Genomic DNA, 18,414 nt, shown 5'->3' on the forward strand with positions numbered 1-18,414 from the left:
ACTAGGTCAGGAAAGGAATAAGTCTGGGGAAACATGTACAGGGTAAATTGGATTCCCAGAGGTTTATTTCATCCTCAGAATCAAATTCGGTCAGTTGTGTAATTCGAACATGTCGAATTCACATTCGATATCTGCAACTTTGAAGTATTGATCGGCTAATGGGATATGGTCCAGGTCCAAGGCATTAAAGGCCTTTGGGGTTTCCGGAGTTGCAGAGGAGCTGACAGAGGTTTATCCTTTTTCTTTGGAGCCATGGGTATAACAGAGCTGTAATGGTGCAGGGCAGAAAAAATGTATAGATAGCTAAGAGGATACTTCCAGTTACAGGCTCGGCTAAACAGAGAATTTGCAGACAAGAATAGTGAATAGAAATAGTGGAATAGCAGTAGAAGAAAGGTAGATGTAACGGGGGAGATGAATATTTATAAGGAATTTAGGACGACTGTTACATTAGAGGCCGTTGCTGATCGACTAATCAAAAAATTAATGCATTAACGGGAAGGAAGAGCAGCAACAGGAAGGGCATTAATGGCGGCAACAGATATGCGGGAACAATTAAGAGATATCGGGCGAGGGCACGTGGCATGGAGTGATTGGAGGAGGATGGCGTGGGAGGAGTGACTGTTGGCGCAATATCGGGAAGCGCGGGAGTGTGGATGGTGGATTTCGGGGGGGGGGGGGTAGTGGTAAGTGGTTTGGAGTGAGGGAGGTGCGAAGTGTTGGGGGAGCGACACGTAGGTGAGGGGCCCGCGCGTGCAAAACCGTTTTTCGCACTCCCCCCCTCGCTGTTATCTTGTTTCATGGCGAGGGGGTGCGAAGAGGCTTCCCGTCGTTGATCTAGGCGGGAAGGCCAATGACCGTCTATCTTTACACGAGCTTTATCATTTTCCGACAAAAGAATTTTGTCGTTTATGACTTTGGTTTTAAAAGCATTAGAAACATATTTATTTACAATAATTAATCACCCTTTTTAACAAGGTAATTAAACAATAATGAAAATTAATATAACTAAGGGCGCGTTTAGACTAGCTGCCCTTTTAAACTATTTAACTAATCTAAGCCTAATCTATATGACTTTAGGCCAATTTCAAAGCATATTAGGCCTTTTATTTGTCCTAATCTAACATAATTTCTAATTTTCAACCAAGATTAAACTGTTTGGTTGAATTTATTCTCTAGTCTAGAACAAAAATTTAAATGATCTAATCAAGATTAAACACACTGATCAGATTAGAAGAAAACGTTGTGGCATGAAAAACAAACTACACACAGACCTTTATTATTACAAATGGAATTTATTCATGAAGTGGCATTTAAACAAGCACACTTATACAAATCTTTTGATTTTCTTTTGATGGGGTTCTATTTTCATCTCTTTTTATTTTTCTATTTTTTCATATTTTCATATTTATTTTTTTATTTTTCATACCCTCTTTTATAAAATATCAACTAACTTATAAAAAATGAAGGATGTTACAACAAGGTCTATCCCTCTCATTAGTGATTATATAGTTCCTCAAACACATGATGCTTCATTTATAAAAGGAAATCTTGTATTGTCCCAACCTCGATGAGCGTTAAACCGATTCATCATTAATAGGTAATGGAAAATCTCAAGAAGCAAGCTTGGGCTCTTGTGGTATGCACCCAAATCAAAGAAAATCATAAAGAAGGCGTACAAGAGGGGTGGAAAAACTAGGTTGAGTAAAAGAATAACTCATGCCTCCACAATTGCTTCCTCCTTACATCTTTACAATCGGGATGTGGGACCTCTATTAGTTGGTCACATGGCTATGGCACCTTGCCCTAAAGTCTTACCCACTCTGTAGCTACCATTCTCACACACATATGAATTGGTGGGATAACTTGGGACTTGTCACTTCCTCATTAGGTTTGGGAACACCTAATAGGATTATCCATCTAACCATCCCTAACATGAGGTAACCTATTTATAGGAATTGATCTTGTTATACTTTTGAAGGTGAGCTTTGTTTGAAGTATTACTATGTCCCCAGCATTAGGTATGGTCCACTATGATGCATTTATTGTTTTTTCCCTAATGATTGATGATTTCACTTGATTTTGAGTAAGGTTTTGTCAGGTGGTATTGTTACAACAACAAAGGCCTCTTGAGAGATGATTTTCCTCTTTCTCAACAACATTCCAAAGGTCATTTTAAACATTCTAGAGAGAAGTTATGATCATGTTGATGTAGCATTTCCCATCGAGAGCAAAGCATTGAGTTTTCTGATGATTCCACATGTTACTTGACACTTAGAGGTACCCACAGATGTTGAAATGCTAAAACCATGAAGCTTGGTGTTGGAGTTATTAATGATCTGCCTAGGTGGATCCATGACGTCCCCAGGATAAACTTGACACTGTTTGATGGGCGTTGCTTGTTTCGAAGCCCGAATGATGATGGTTATCCTTGAGATGACAGGGGAGGGCTTGCACATCACTTTTTGACCGAAACACTTGAGTATATTGGTGCCACGTCATCCCTCTTGCGGTTTAGACTATAGAGGGTGAGGTAGGGCACTTTGGTAATGACGTCTTGGTATGGAGGCACTTTGGAGGCATACCCCATGTACATAAAGCTATCTTTTGGAGTATGGAGCACTCATTAGTCCATTTGTCACTTGTATGTGGCATTTTGAGCTTCTTTGGAGGATGACATCATAGTGAAGAAGGTATTTCTCACACACGTGTGGGCATTTTTGGCATTAATTGTTAATTTGTTATGTTTTTGAACTTATGAGGTTGGATTGTAACCTCACACTTGTTTAACATTCCAAGTAAACTTGTAATTAGGGCTTTTAATTTTAGTTTTGTAGAAGTAAAGGTGGTATGCCTCATATAAGTAGAGGCTTCCCTTATTCCATTTCATGATCACACAATTGATCTCTCTTCTCTACAAAAGAGTGTAAGTTGGTCCTTTTTCGCTACTTGGGTAAGATATGACTTTTCTATGGTGCAAATTTCTTGTGGAGATGGTATTTTGCATGGAGATGTTTTTCTGAGATTGAAAGAAGTGCTTCTTTGGAGAATTTTTTTAAGTTTCATGCTTTATCTTTGATATTTTGCATATTGTATGTGTGAAGTAGGGTTTCTATTTATGCCATGACTAAATGCTAAATTTATGTTGAAATCTTGCTCCATTATTGCATGCAAAATTGTTCTCTTTGAAGCCTATAAGGAAACTCTGAATATGCATTCCTTATATTTAATTTCTCCCCTCACAAGGAAAATAGTTAGGGTTTTGAAAGTGGATGCCCTAGTCATCCCCATTTACTCCTTCAAGACCTTTCCATGGAATTTTAGCCCTATAAGATTACATTGCACCCATTTAGGATAAGTCACTAATCATTGTTGTGCTGACCATCCACAAAAATTATTTTATTTTCTCTTGTTTTTCTTGTTCCTAGACGTGGTTAGCCACTAGGGTTTTTAGGGTGAATTTATGCATAAAAATGAATTTATGTTGGATGTTTGTGGATAATAAATTAGGAATTGCATCAATAAATCACATAAAAACAAACTAGTATCATGCATGGTTAATTCTGCCCTATTAGGGCTGACATGATCCTTGTTTGCTGTTTATGCATGTTTTTCGGCCCTAATTTCCCACTAAGTGACCCTAGCCCAAGTTGTGTATGGAAAGTCCTTTTTCTCCTTTTTGTTGACTATCCTTGAAAGATCTTATCTTTGGCTGCTATACGACATTGTGCACCCTATCACTGCAATCAATCAAACCCTAACTTATAACAACCATATCTTTGGTTTAGGAATTGAGTACTTGAACTGTGGCATAAAACATCTAGGCCTTTCTAGGCTTTACCAATATGTTATTCCATATTAGAGACCTCTTATAAATCACCTTGAACCATAATAGTTGATTACCTTCAGTGATTTAGGGAAGCCTCCCTTATGGTCAAATACCACTAAAGAGCAAGAGAAAGGTTTCTGAGATTACAGTGACAACCTTTCTCTTGTCGCCATAAGGTCTGACCCCGCTTAGTGAGGCTTTGCACTAGGCCTGCTATATTTTGCAGCAAAACTCCCCACTCCTAACAGTGTCCAATTCTACAAATCTTTTGGCTGTGCCAAACTGTGAAGAGGTGTAAAATTTGTAGGGGATGTGCTCTTATGGAAATTTTTGGACTTGACTTTATAATTTATGAGGGGAACAATGATTCCAACTTGGTCAGGGTTAGATTTCCAGAATCCGGAATCCGGATGGAAATAATTCATTGGAATTGTAAATTATTTCAGAATCTGGATAAAAATAATTGATTGGAATATATTATTTCAAAAGTTGAAATTTTTTTCGTCAGTTACACGCTAGTTAATCTGTGACTAAAATCTTTAGTGGGCCAATTACTATTTTAGTTTGATATTAACCAATGGATATCCTAGTGGAGTGATGGGTGCTTGGCCTACTATTTTGGAGTCATACATTGGTCAGAAATCTATGGTCATTACTGATGAAAAGTGTAACTAGGTTCGGTCTTCATAATGTCATGTGTAATTGTAATTTTTATGTAATTGATGAAAAGAAGAAAAATAAAATTATTATTATGCTTGTCTCATGGGTTTCATGAGCAAGGAATTTTATTTTAGTGATAGCTCCCATTGTGAGCCTTTAGGATTTGTCATCTAGTCATAAAAGTCAATTTGAGTCTATGTCATGTATGAAGGACCCTTCTTGGGCATATTACAGTTGTGTATGAGTCATTAATATGTATAGGATAAGCCCTCCAAGACCAAGCGAAGTATCCTCCTCATGTCGGCTTCAAAAAGATTATTGCAAATTCCAAATGACATGTTGGTTGAGCTTACAGTCATGTCAGCTTAATTATGATGGCAAACAAGTATAAATAGGCAGCTCAGCCTATTTCAGAAGTCAGATTTTCGGAAAACACAGTCTGAAGTGCAAAGTACAGAATTTCAGAGAATTTCGGTGCATGAAGTCTGAAGTTAATCAGTGCGAAGGTCATCAAATTGAAGCCCTATAATCAATGAGGAAAAGGGAAGGAGCAGCAAGGTTTTTAGCTCTGTTTTTGGGACTGTTAGCTACAGGAAAAGGACCAAATTGCAGAAGGACTGTTAGCCGAATTACTGAAGGAGGAGAAGCCCAGTCAAGATAGGAGAGGTCTCTACCATAAGCGAAGGAAATCTAGGTGCACAAGAAGGCCACCTACATGTACTAGGGCCTCTGAAATAGGGTCGAAGAGTGGCACGTCTGAAGCTGAGATCTATAAGGAAGCCGAGGCAGAAGTAGAAGGAGCAGGCAATTGATTATCTTTGACTCTAAATAGAGGTCAAATCAAGAACCTTGGTATCTTGGTCTTGGAGAGGTTGAATAGGTCAAGGGTCTTGGTCTTGGTATTTGTCAATAGGAATCTCTATAAGAAGAATTTGTGCGGGTTTTCCTCTCAATGAGGAAGAAGTTTTGGCCATGGCTGATAGCCTATATTTTGTGCCTCTTGTCTCTTTATTGTTTATTCATTGGTAGCTGATGAAGAAGAACACTAATGACCTAAGTAAAAGAAGATCTTATTCTAAAGAAGTAAAAAAAGTACTCACAAGCAGTTACTAGTTGAAGAGAAGTCACTTAATTGCTATGAACTAGATTTCTCAACATTTACTTCAATTGATTACTATCCAAAGATTAATAACCGGTACAGTTTCTGGTGCCAGCAACATACAAAACTTAGAACAAAAAGTTGCTGAATTCTATAAGTCTAGAAACCTGTGAGGGAATGATTATGTGATGTTTTTTTGTCACAACCTGTGCAAGTCTACAAATATTTTATCTGTGCCAAACTATCCCAACTATGAAGAGGTGTAAGCCTCCTAATAGATGCATTATTTCAGAAATTTCAGGTCTAAAGTTTATGATTTCTGAGGGCAACAATGCTTCCAACATATTTAATGTTAGATTTCCAGAATCTGGATAGAAATAATTGATTGGCATTATAATTATTTTAAAATTTGAAGAAATTTTTGCCAGTAATATTTTAGTTAATCCATGACTGAAACCTTGAGTGGGTCAATTACTGGAAGATTTGATATCAACATATTGTCATGTAAGTCAATTTGAGTAATAATTAAGAAAACAGGGAAATTTGAAATTTCAATGGCTTGTTTGAGATCAGTGAAGTGTAAAAGTATTCAACTTCTGTTTTGTCCAAATGTGAATGATATGTTGTTGGAAGTTGAAACTTAAATCTTTCTTAAATATTTGCGAAGTGCTCATTTGAAGTCTGACATTTAACTGTTAATAAACTTGCAGAATATTTCATTTCTTGTTTAAATAATCTTTCTATTTTCAAGACACAGTAATTGCTTATATATAACCTAAACATCCTGTTTCTGTGACCATATGTGCTCCAAGTCTGAAGGCCACAAAAACATGTTGTGATTCTATCCAAGGAACAATATCCATTAACTTGGGATATTGGGATTCTATCTAAGCGACAATGTCCATTAACTAGGGAGCTTGAGATGCTGTGCTTCACGTATAAGCATATATTCTATATTCTCTAATGAGTAGTGGCAAAAGTTTTAGATCTTCTTGCATTCTGACTAGTTGCTTTCAACCGTTTTTGCAGTTGTTGAATGTGGATGTTCTAAAGAGCTTTGCATCAGATTATTTCCAGAAATATCTAGGTTTAATTGTGTTGCCGAATTTAGCCAAACAATCAATTCTGAAGGAACTAGTTCAAGTAAGGGTTTGGAATGGCAAAATCTCGAAGCAGAACATAGGGTCTACACTCAATTGGCTCGTAATCTTATGAGCCCTCCAATAGATAAGGGTTGCATACAGGAGCCTATCAGTGCATCCAGCACTGACAATTTTCCTGATGAGAACATTATGTATACTTTAGATCCAAGGCCTGTGGAAGACACTGGCAGACCATCTTACTGGTCAAGTGCAGGCAAGAGCAATGCTGAGGTTTCTGAGACATTGACTTACAGGTTGAGTTCAAGATTATGTATAGTACATGAAGTCAAGATACACCCATTCCAAGGTCTGCAAATTATGTATATTTTTTCTGGATCTTAAAAGTTCAAGTTCACTTTATGGCCTGTTTTGGTAGTCTAGAACCACAGTTTGATTTTTTTGTTCCAAATGTGCTAACAAGTATGTTGAATATTCGTAATCAGCCTACTTCCAGGTGGGCCGTCCTATATATTCAGCAAAGGCAGTTTGTTTCAGGTTTGGTCATTCTAGGTCATCAACTGAGCTTACCTATCAAATGATTGATGGGCCTATGCCAAGAGATGAACCTGCAAATGAAGACTATGTTTGGACATATGTATCACCCGTTTTCTTGATGCAGCAGGTAACAGTGATTTGTTGGATACAGATTAAATAATTGACAGATGCATGAGCACAACTTGTCAACTTATGTGTTGTTTTTAGTTTATATATAGATCGTCATTTCATGGTTTGCTATGATGTTGCATCCTCAGAGAGTATGTTCTTAAGATTTCTGTTGTATATATATTTGCAATATGATATATGAAATAAGGAATAAATCTGTGGGCTTGGTTGAATAGATTGGATAATGTTTAGAACATTGTGTTGATTTTTCCAGTACAATAGATACAAATACTTATTTCTGAAACTTGATAATTACTTCCATTGATGTAAATGATTATTTAGGTCTTTCAATGTATTATTATGTAATTACACATTCAGAAATTCAACCATAGAGAAAATAGAGCCATAGAGATCACAATGCACAAAGAGACAAGAATATTTTACCCTGGGAAAACTCACTAAGGGGGAAAAACCCAGCCAACCTTTCCCTTAGAGAATCAATGCAACAAGAGATACATCAAAGTCAAACTGACCAGCAAGATGACTATCTACCAAGAGCCAAGCCAACCCTCCACAAAGTCCTAGACAAGTGTCCTCAATTCTGTCCACAAAATCTCTGCAACAAGGTCTGCTTCAGGCCTACAAGAGGGCTGGAATTCTTCCTGCAACTCAGCCTCAGACTTACCACTATGCCACAGAAAGTGTACCACAGAAAACTTGTCCAGAACTTGGCCTCCTCTGATTACTAGAGTGAGGGCAGATAGTGCGAATTCCTTCCTTCTGTTTTTGGCCTTGTACTCCTTGTCTTCTTCGCTTAGAACATAGATATATGTGATGATCTGAAGTGCACTCTTGGAGGAGATTGAATGGGCGACTTATAGCCTTCAAATGATGCAAATGGGTGTCTCTTCGGGCAGGCCGACATGATGGCTTGGAGGGCCGACTTGGCCACTTGTGGGGGAAAAAATACAAATTCAAATTTTTCATTTTCCCACTCTTGATAAGGTCACGAAGAATATGCCTTATGATTTTTTTTTTTGAATATAAAACAAATAAATATGTTTCCATTTTTTTTAAAAGCATGAAGAAAATGCGTCATATAATTTTCTTTTACCAATTTAACTTATATTTCATCATTATAAGTACAAATGAATATTATGAAGACTGACCATAGCCACAAAATTTAACACTCCCTCTGAGCTAGGGAGGTATTCATAATGACTATCCAAATGTTCTTTGTATACATGACCTCTATAAGGAAAGGTACAACTCATCGATAACATCGTTATCTGGGTCAATAGTGAACACCCTTGGCCTACATCAACATCATCATCAATAGGTACCACAACCTAGGTTAGCATTCCTAACAAATGGTACTCACTAAACTAGTCACCATGATCCGGTGGGCGCCTCACCTTATGGCTCTCTGACTAGTTTAGGGTTGCCATCACCCTAGGTCAAACCCTAGGGATACTGATGTCCCAAATCCAAAGGCCTCACTCTAGGCCATGATGCTAAAAAGGCACCCACTCCATTGAGTGTTTGGGCCTCAAAGACCATCCTCTCTAGAATGTTCATCCCTCATGCTATCTCACCAATAGTTTGGGCCATGCTCTTGTTCTTACTAACAGTCTGAGCTATGCCCCCGTTGTCCACTCATCAACAGTTTGGGCCATGCTCCTGTTGTCACCAATAGTCTGAGCCATGCCCTTGTTTATGTCACATCAATGCTCCCTCTCAATAATATAGGGGTTCTCCACATGTTCAATCTTGTCCCTGAAGTTTACAAACTTCGCCTAGGACATAGGCTTTGTGAGAATATCCTCTTTTTGCTCGTCAATGGGAATATATGTTGGACACAGATTGTCATTGATGTCAATATGGGAATATTCAAGGAGTAGACAGAGCCAAGAGGAGGAGACAGATCCAAAGAAGAGGAGCAAACAGCCATCAGAGCCAAGAGGAGCAGACGGAGCCAAGAGGAGCCAAGAGGAGCCAAGAGGAGCAGCCGGAACTGAGCCAAAGGAGCTAACAGAGCAAACAGAGCCATCGGGAGGATTATAGTGTATATGGTATCAAAGCATAATTATATATATAGAGCAGGCGGAATACACCATAGCATATGTAGCAAGCGGAATACACTATCGGGAGCCCATAACACTAACAGCGACCAAAACTATGAATCCCCGACAAGAACACTATCGGAGGCGCAGTAGACGCGTTTAACAACAAACAGACATGAGTCGTTAGATTTCCAGCGAAAAGATCCGACAGCTACCGGGTGATAAAGATGCACGGGAGATAGCGAGCGGGGACGGCGGTAAGCGGTATTCCCCGCATCGCTTTCGGAGGTGGGTGGTAAACGTACCAAGGTGCGCGATACCATTCATTGCACGACACGTGGATGACGGGACGCAGCGAAAACCGCTTTATTGCGCGATAACATGCGGTTAAGTTACGGCATCAGGAGGGGCGAACGTCGTCGGATCGCCTGATGAATGATCGGACGACTGGTTTAACCTCACATGTTTTTTGACTAATGTGACAGGAGATCGGCGGAGAAGTTTATATATATATATATATATATATATATATATAGATATAGATATCGGCATATATATGTATATCGGTGCAACCCCCGATTGCGATAATGTTGTGGAGGAGCGGACCCGATGTCGTTATAGATACGGGTGTAATATTTTTTTTGAAGTTTGCCCTTTAGTTTCTTGCCTGTGTTCGATCGTAATTCCTATGTATTTGTATATATTGCTTGCGCGGGGTTTGGAGACAGAGATACGTTAAGGAATGCTCCCGATAACTCAGAAGGCTAGAGTAAAGCCGATTGCAATTGCGATAGGATGTGGCATGTTTGTTAAACGAAACTGTCTCGGTGGATGCCTGTTATCATTAAAAAAAAGGGGCCTGTGTTACAGTTTTTAACACACAATGACCGTAAAGCCAAGAAGTTGAATGGAAAGCCAACACAGAGGAATCCACAACGACCAAGGAGGGAAGCTGAAAGATCAAGCGAGTCAGAGGAAACGACAATGACTGAGGAGGAAGCCTAAGAGACGGTGTAAGTGGAAACGAATGGACAAAGGCATGGGAATGTATAAAATAGTAAAAACAGAGAACTGTTGGTGCTATTATTGTGGTGAAGAACCAAAGGTTGAGGTAATTGAAGCAGGAGAGGCAAAAGAGGCAGAAAAAGCAGCGGAGGCTGTAGAGGCAGGAGAGTAGGAGTGAGTGAACCTCAGCTGAATAGAGTGCAGTAGCATACTAGTGTATACCAAGATTGGGTTGGAGCCCAAGAGGTTGGAGCCTCAGAACTGAACAGGACTGAAGTCATTGGGGGTAGGTGCTCCTAAGTGCAGAACCACTGCAAAACATAGTTGGTGCTTTGGAGGTTGGAGCCTCACTGAAGTCCAAATTGGAGCTTGGCAACTATTCACAATCAGATTTATACTCATATTGTATTTATTTCATTGCACTGTCTTGAGTTTTAATAAACGCATTAATTCCAGCTGTTGATTTCTGTGTTCTGTGTATACATATACATATCTATATATGTTTTTGGCAATCACTAGAACAATTAAAAAAATAATAATAAGAAATACTTCACCCCCCCCTCTCAGCATTTCCAACAATTGGTATTAGAGGCGACTTCTTCATACTAGCCTAACAGTTTGAAGAAGGATACACAGCCATGATGAGAAATCACGAAGCATCAGGAAGACCTCCTTTGTTCAATGGCACTAACTTTGGTTTCTAGAAGAAAAGAATGACCTACTACTTAATGTCCCTTGGACCTGAAGTCTAGCATTTTGTTCAAAATGAATACAAAACTACTTCCACTCTTCCAACAGACCAAGACGAGAGGAAAGCCTACATCGCAAATGCAAAGGCCATGAACTCCATCACTAGTGGAATCGCTGATTCCAAGTTTACAAAAATCATGCATTGTACCTCTGCCAAAGAAATGTGGGAGAAGCTAGTTTTGTACGATGGAGACTCAAAGGTCAAAAAGGCAAAGCTTCAAACTCACAGAAGACAATTTGAAAGTTTGAGGATGGAAGATGAAGAAGATATTGCAGCATACCTCCTCCGAGTAGTTGAAGTGGTAAACTCCCTAAAAGGATTGGACGAAAAAGTTGAAGAAAGTACCATTGTTCAAAAGGTATTAAGGTCTCTTCCAGATAGATTTGTCTCCAAAATAAGCACTATAGAAGAAGCAAAGGATCCGGATACCCTCAAAATGGATGAACTCCATGGAATTCTCACTGCCTATGAAATGAGGAAAGGTGGCCCAAGCTCCAAAGATGCAACATTCAAGGCCTCAAAGTCAAAGAAGGGGAAAGAAAGGAATGGCTGTAGTGATGAGTTAGATGTGGAATCCGAATTGGCTCAATTTGTATGAAAGCTGAAGAGAGGATCTAAGATTAAAGGCAAGTATCCTCTTATCTGTTTTAAATGTGGTAAAATAGGTCATTATGCAGCAAAATGTCCTCATAAACATGACAATGATGATGAAGGAAATTCTAAAAGAATGGCACATAAAAAGAAAGGGCTCAATAAGAAAAACTTCTTCTCCAAGCAAGATGAATCTGATGAGGATGAATTTATGGTCATCAAAAAGAAATCAGATGAGGAAAGTGATCATGATCAAAGCCAAGAAGCATTATTCATGGCACTCGGAGATGATGATGACTCAGGGCTGGAAGGAAATGTAGATGAACTGTTAATAAGCGCCATTGAAGAAAATGAGAAACTACGGAACAAAATCATCTCTCTCAAAGTGGAAAACGAGGAAATAAGGAGATAAGATCTCTTGGAAGCAAATCTTAAAGAAAAAGAAGAGGCTTGTGAAGAACGCGAGGCCGAAATAGTGTCTCTGAGAAAGGAGTTGGAGCAAATTAAAAAGGGCTGTAAAAGCTCTCAAATACTTGAGATTATTCTGAAAAATCAAAAACCTCAACATGACAAGTCTGGAATAGGTTTCAAAGGAGAATCCTCAAGCACTAAGAATAGTGCAAAAAGCTATGCCGATGCACTTTCCTGCAATCCAAAAGATGAAAGAATATGTTATCAAAAGTGCATCCCAGATCCCAAGAATGAAGAGAGAATTACTCCAAGGAAGAATGTGGATTCGAATCATGGACACTACAACAAATACAAACCTGTACTCCACCAAGGGCTCATCGCAAATCCAAAGAACGAGGGAAGAGTAATTCCCAGGAAGGAAATCGACTCAAACCGTGGTTGCTTCAAAAAGTACAAAACCATCTTTCTTGGACACTGCTTTCACAATAAAAACTTCGATCATCAAGCCAGACATTGTATGGCTTGCAGAAGTGGAAAGACAAAGCTAAAGGACCGAATAATCAACTCATATGCCCCCAAAAGGCAGGGACAAATCAAAACCTTCAATTCATTTGATCCCTTGACCAAATTTGATCCGATTTGCTCTTTCTGCTACAATAATGGACACTATGAACAAGACTGCCCACTCAAAGAAAGAAAGACGAGTAGCAAGAACTCCAGCATGGACAAGTGCGGCTTGGCTCTATATGCTCAAAATAATGAAAACCAGTGGTTTGTAGATAGTGGGTGCTCCAGACACATGACAGGAGACAAAAGGAAGTTTGTCTCACTGAGCAAAAAGGAAGGGAATGTGTCCTTTGGAAGCGGATCTGGCAGAATTGCAAGAAAAGGAACAGTTACTCTGATCAATGGAAAAGGAAAAGCTCAAGATGCTCTGTTGGTTGACAGACTCAAACACAACCTCCTGAGTGTCAGCCAAATCTGTGATCAAGGACATAAGGTTGTTTTCAGCGCCAAAGACTGTGAAATAAGGAACTCTGCCTCAGGGAAACTTGTGGCAAAAGGGGTGAGAACACCAGACAACATTTACATTTTGAACAAGATTCAAGAAAATAAATGCTACTTGAGTCAGACAGATGAGAGTTGGCTGTGGCACAAGCGACTTGGACATACAAGCTTCAAAAAACTGATCAATATCAGCAAGATCAAAGCTGTATGAGACATCCCAAGGTTGTTCAAACCAAATCAAGCAGTGTGTGGTCCATGTCAACATGGGAAGCAAAACAAAATCAGCCACAAGACAAAGGAGCTCTATACATCGAAGCCCTTGGAGATCATTCATGCTGATGTGTGTGGGCCAACTAGAAATCAAGCACTCCAAGGAGAAAGGAACTTTGTGTTATTTGTTGATGATTATACTAGAATGATGTGGATATATTTCATAAAGTATAAATCTGAAACTTTTGAGTGTTTTAAGAATCTAAAAGCCCTTGTAGAAAATGAAAAAGATTAAAAAATTAAGTGCCTCAGAACAGACAGAGGAGGAGAATTCACATCAAATGAGTTTAGTCAGTTCTGTAATATTCATGGAATTAAAAGGGAATTCTCGGCTGCTAGAACACCTCAGCAAAATGGGTAGCTGAAAGAAGAAACCGAACAGTCCAAGAAATGGCAAGAACTATGCTATTAGCAGCAGACTTACAACCTAAATTCTGGAGAGAAGCAGTAGGAACAACTGTCTATACACTGAATCAAACTCAATTAAGACCAAATTGTGAAAAAACTCCTTATGAGCTATGGAAAGGAAGACCTGCCTTGGTGAAGTACTTCAAGATCTTTGGAAGCAAGTGCTTCATAAAAATAAATGATGGCTCACCCGGAAGTTTGATTCTCGGGTTGATGAAGGGATATTTATTGGATACTCTACACGGAGCAAGGCTTACAAGTGCTACAATTATCGACTGAAGAAAATAGTCGAAAGCATTGATGTAAAGGTTGATGAAGATCTTCTAGAAAGGGAAATTGAAGAACATGAAGATGACTCTTTCATTGAAGAAGAAGAACCTAAAGAAGAAGTAATAGATGAGGAAGAAGAAGAAGAAGAGGAAAGAGAACCACCTAATACCCCTTCAATGATGAAGTATGTCCAAAGACATCATCGAGAAGAGCAGATCATTGGCGATAGAGATGAAGGTGTGCAGACCCGAAGAAGAATATCAATCACACCCAAGAGAAAAGTCATTGCCCTCCTATCTATGATAGAACCAGAAACATTTGTAGAAGCAAGGATCCTCATTGGGTAAAAGCCATGGAAGAAGAAATGTCCCAAATTGAGAAGAACAAGACATGGGAGCTGGTACCTTGTCCAAAGGACAAAAACATAATAGGAACCAAATGGGTGTTCAAAAATAAAATGAATGAGGAAGGACAAGTTATCAGAAACAATGCAAGACTTGTCTGCAAAGGCTATTCACAAATTGAAGGAGTTGACTTTGAAGAGACATTTGCACCAGTGGCTCGTATGGAAGCTATTAGGATGTTCTTGGCATTTGCTTGCTCAAGAGGATTCAAAATCTATCAAATGGACGTGAAATCGACATTTCTAAATGGGGAACTCAAGGAGGAAGTCTACATGGAGCAGCCAGAAGGTTTTGATCTAACAGCAGGAAAGGACTTAGTTTGTAAGTTGAAAAAGGCTTTATATGGGTTGAAACAAGCTCCGAGAGCTTGGTATGCAAGACTGGATCACTATTTACAACAGCAAGGCTTCAAAAAGGGAGTGGCTGGAAGTAATCTATACATAAAGACAGATGAAGGTAAGTTACTAGTTGCTCTTGTTTATATCGATGATCTGATTTTTGCTAGTAATAATGATGAAATGAGCCATGAATTTTCTCAAAGCATGTCAAAAGAGTTTGAGATGTCAATGATAGGAGAGCTGTCCCACTTTCTTGGACATTAAATATCTCAAACCAGAGCAGGATTGTGTATATCTCAAACCAAATATCTAAAAGACATGCTCAAAAAATATGGAATGGAGGACTGTGCACCCATGAGCACACCTATGACCACAAATTGCAAACTGAGCAAAGATGATGACTCCCCTCTAGTAGATGCAACTCATTACAGGTCAATGATTGGAGCCCTTCTATACTTAACAGCTACACGACCAGACATAATGCAAGCAGTAGGAATGGTGGGAAGATTTCAATCTGCTCCCAAACAATCCCATTTATTAGCTGTAAAAAGAATTCTTAGATATCTGAAGGGAACTTCTGATTTCGGTCTTTGGTACCCAAAGAACTCAACACTGACTGTAACTGCATACACCGACACTGATTGGGCTGGAAGTATAGATGATCGGAAAAGTACTAGTGGAAATGCATTCTTCCTAGGACACTGTTTGGTATCCTGGCTCAACAAAAAACAGTCATCCATATCATTATCCACAGCCGAAGCCGAGTATATTGCTGCAACAGACTGTTGTTCTCAGATACTATGGATGAAGGAAGCTCTAAAAGATCTCAACATATGTACAGATCAACCAATTACCGTCTATTGTGACAACACAAGTGCAGTTAGTCTCAGCAAAAATCCAGTGATGCACTCAAGAACCAAAAACATACCAATCAAGTACCATTTCCTCCGTGAGCAAGTAGCTGAACAAAACATTGTCCTGGAATATATCAGTACTAAGGAGCAGATAATTGATATTTTCACAAAACCTCTTCCTCGAGAAGCATTCGAACATCTGCGTCAAAAGATGGGGGTTATTTCTTTATCATCACTCAAGTTCATTCATAAAGATGTAGCAGGACAGGGGGAGCAGGTTGACAGGGGGAGTCCGTATGCATTCCTTTGCCATTGATGTCAAAGGGGGAGAGAGAGCAGAAGAATATTGCCATCAATAACAAAGGGGGAGATTGTTGGACACAGATTGTCATTGATGTCAATATGGCAATATTCAAGGAGTAGACAGAGCCAAGAGGAGGAGACAGAGCCAAAGAAGAGGAGCAAACAGCCATCGGAGCCAAGAGGAGCAGCCGGAACGGAGCCAAAGGAACTAACAGAGCAAACAGAGCCATCGAGAGGATTATAGTGTATATGGTATCAAAGCATAATTATATATATATAGCAGGCGGAATACACCATAGCATATGTAGCAAGCGGAATACACTATCGGGAGCCCATAACACTATCGGCGGCCAAAACTATGAATCCCCGACAAATACACTATCAGAGGAGCAGTGGACGCGTTTAACAACAAACAAACATGAGCCGTCAGATTTCCAGCGAAAAGATCCGACAGCTACCGGGCGATAAAGATGCACGGGAGATAGCGAGCGGGGACGGCGGTAAGCGGTATTCCCCGCACCGCTTTCGGAGGTGGGTGGTAAACGTACCATGGCGTGCGATACCATTCATTGCACGACACATGGATGACGGGACGCGGCGGAAAACCGCTTTATCGCGCGATAACATGCGGCTAAGTTACGGCATCGAGAGGAGCGAACGTTGTCGGATTGCCTGATGAATGATCGGACGGCTGGTTTAACTTCACGTGTTTTTTGACTGATGTGACAGGAGATCGGCGGAGAAGTTTATATATATATTGGCATATATATGTATATCGGCGCAACCCCCGATTGCGATAATGTTGTGGAGGAGCAGACCCGATGTCGTTATAGATACGAGTGTAATATTTTTTTTGAAGTCCGCCCTTTAGTTTTTTGCCTGTGTTTGATCGTAATTCATGTGTATTTGTATATATTGCTTGCGCGGGGTTTGGAGACAGAGATACGTTAAGGAATGCTCCCGATAGCTCAGAAGGCTAGAATCAAGCCGATTGCGATTGCGATAGGACGTGGCATGTCCGTTAAACGAAACAGTCTCGGTGGATGCCTGTTATCATTAAAAAAACGGGCTTGTGTTACAGTTTTTAACACACAGTGACCGTAAAGCCAAGAAGTTGAATGGAAAGCCAACACAGAGGAAGCCACAGCGACCAAGGAGGGAAGCTGAAAGATCAAGCGAGTCAGAGGAAACGACAGCGACTGAGGAGGAAGCCTAAGAGACGGTGTAAGCGGAAACGAATGGACAAAGGCATGGGAATGTATAAAACAGTAAAAACAGAGAACTGTTGGCGCATTGTGGTGAAGAACCAGAGGGTGAGGTAGTTGAAGCAGCAGAGGCAAAAGAGGCAGAAAAGGCAGCGGAGGCTGTAGACGCAGCAGAGGCAGGAGAGTAGGAGTGAGTGAACCTAAGCTGAATAGAGTGCAGTAGCATACTAGTGTATACCAAGATTGGGTTGGAGCCCAAGAGGTTGGAGCCTCAGAACTGAACAGGACTGAAGTCATTGGGGATAGGTGCTCCTAAGTGCAGAACCACTGCAAAACAGAGTTGGTGCTCTGGAGGTTGGAGCCTCACTGAAGTCCAAGTTGGAGCTTGGCAACTATTCACAATCAGATTTATACTCATATTGTATTTATTTCATTGCACTGTCTTGAGTTTTAACAAACGCATTAATTCTAGTTGTTGATTTCTGTGTTCTGTGTGTACATATACATATCTATATATGTTTTTGGCAATCACTAGAACAATTAAAAAATAATAATAAGAAATACTGATTCACCCCCCCCCCCCTCTTAGCATTTCCAACAATATATTGGAGCCTCACTGCTCCCCTCTGTATGATATCACGAATGTAGTGGTACTTTATGTCAATATGATTCATCTTATCATGAAACACAAGATTGTCTGTTAGCTTCACACAACTTTGATTTTCACAAAACAATATAGGCGGTTCCAACATTTGGTCGAGCAATCCTGATAGTGGATTACACACCATACTCCCTCACAACATTCCAAACAAGTTGCAATATACTCTGCCTCTGCTGTGCTGAGTGCGACAGATGTCTGCTTCCTGCTCATCTAAGATATCATAGCAAAGCCCAAATTGAACATACACCTGATGTACTCTTCTTGTCATCTGCACTCCCTGCCTTGTCAGAATTCATATATCCTTGCTGTTGTATTTCACCACTCGAAGCATATCTCAAACAATAGTCAACAGTACCATGCAAATATCTCAATATATGCTTTGCTGCAATTCAATGCTCATGTCTCGGTTCCATCTGGAATTGGCTCAAGGTGTTGACTGCGAAGCAAATGTCTGGCCTGGTATTCACCAAATACATCAACGATCCATTCAACTTTCGGTTCATGGATAGATCAACCAGATCAGACTCTTTGCTTTCTTA

The 18,414-nt window shown here is 39.8% G+C and overlaps 1 protein-coding gene across 4 annotated transcripts in view; it reads left to right on the forward strand.

The window, feature by feature from the left end:
- The window catches only part of LOC149199244 (F-box protein At4g00755-like), a 151,692-nt gene that overhangs the window by 41,449 nt on the left and 91,829 nt on the right, over positions 1 to 18,414 (forward strand). For all 4 annotated transcript variants that reach the window (XR_016253759.1, XM_089402355.1, XM_089402354.1 and 1 more), the window contains exons 3-4: positions 6,618 to 7,037; positions 7,174 to 7,352. Coding sequence is in view for 3 of the 4 variants with exons in the window: in XM_089402355.1 (XP_089258481.1) it covers positions 6,618 to 7,037; positions 7,174 to 7,352 (599 nt within the window). In the remaining variant the exon portion in view is untranslated. The remainder of the gene's footprint in view (positions 1 to 6,617; positions 7,038 to 7,173; positions 7,353 to 18,414) is intronic.

Source organism: Pinus tabuliformis, chromosome 2_1 (genome assembly GCF_031772625.1).
Source record: "Pinus tabuliformis cultivar Carrire ecotype Pingquan chromosome 2_1, CPIR1, whole genome shotgun sequence".
Classification (NCBI taxonomy): Eukaryota; Viridiplantae; Streptophyta; class Pinopsida; order Pinales; family Pinaceae; genus Pinus; species Pinus tabuliformis.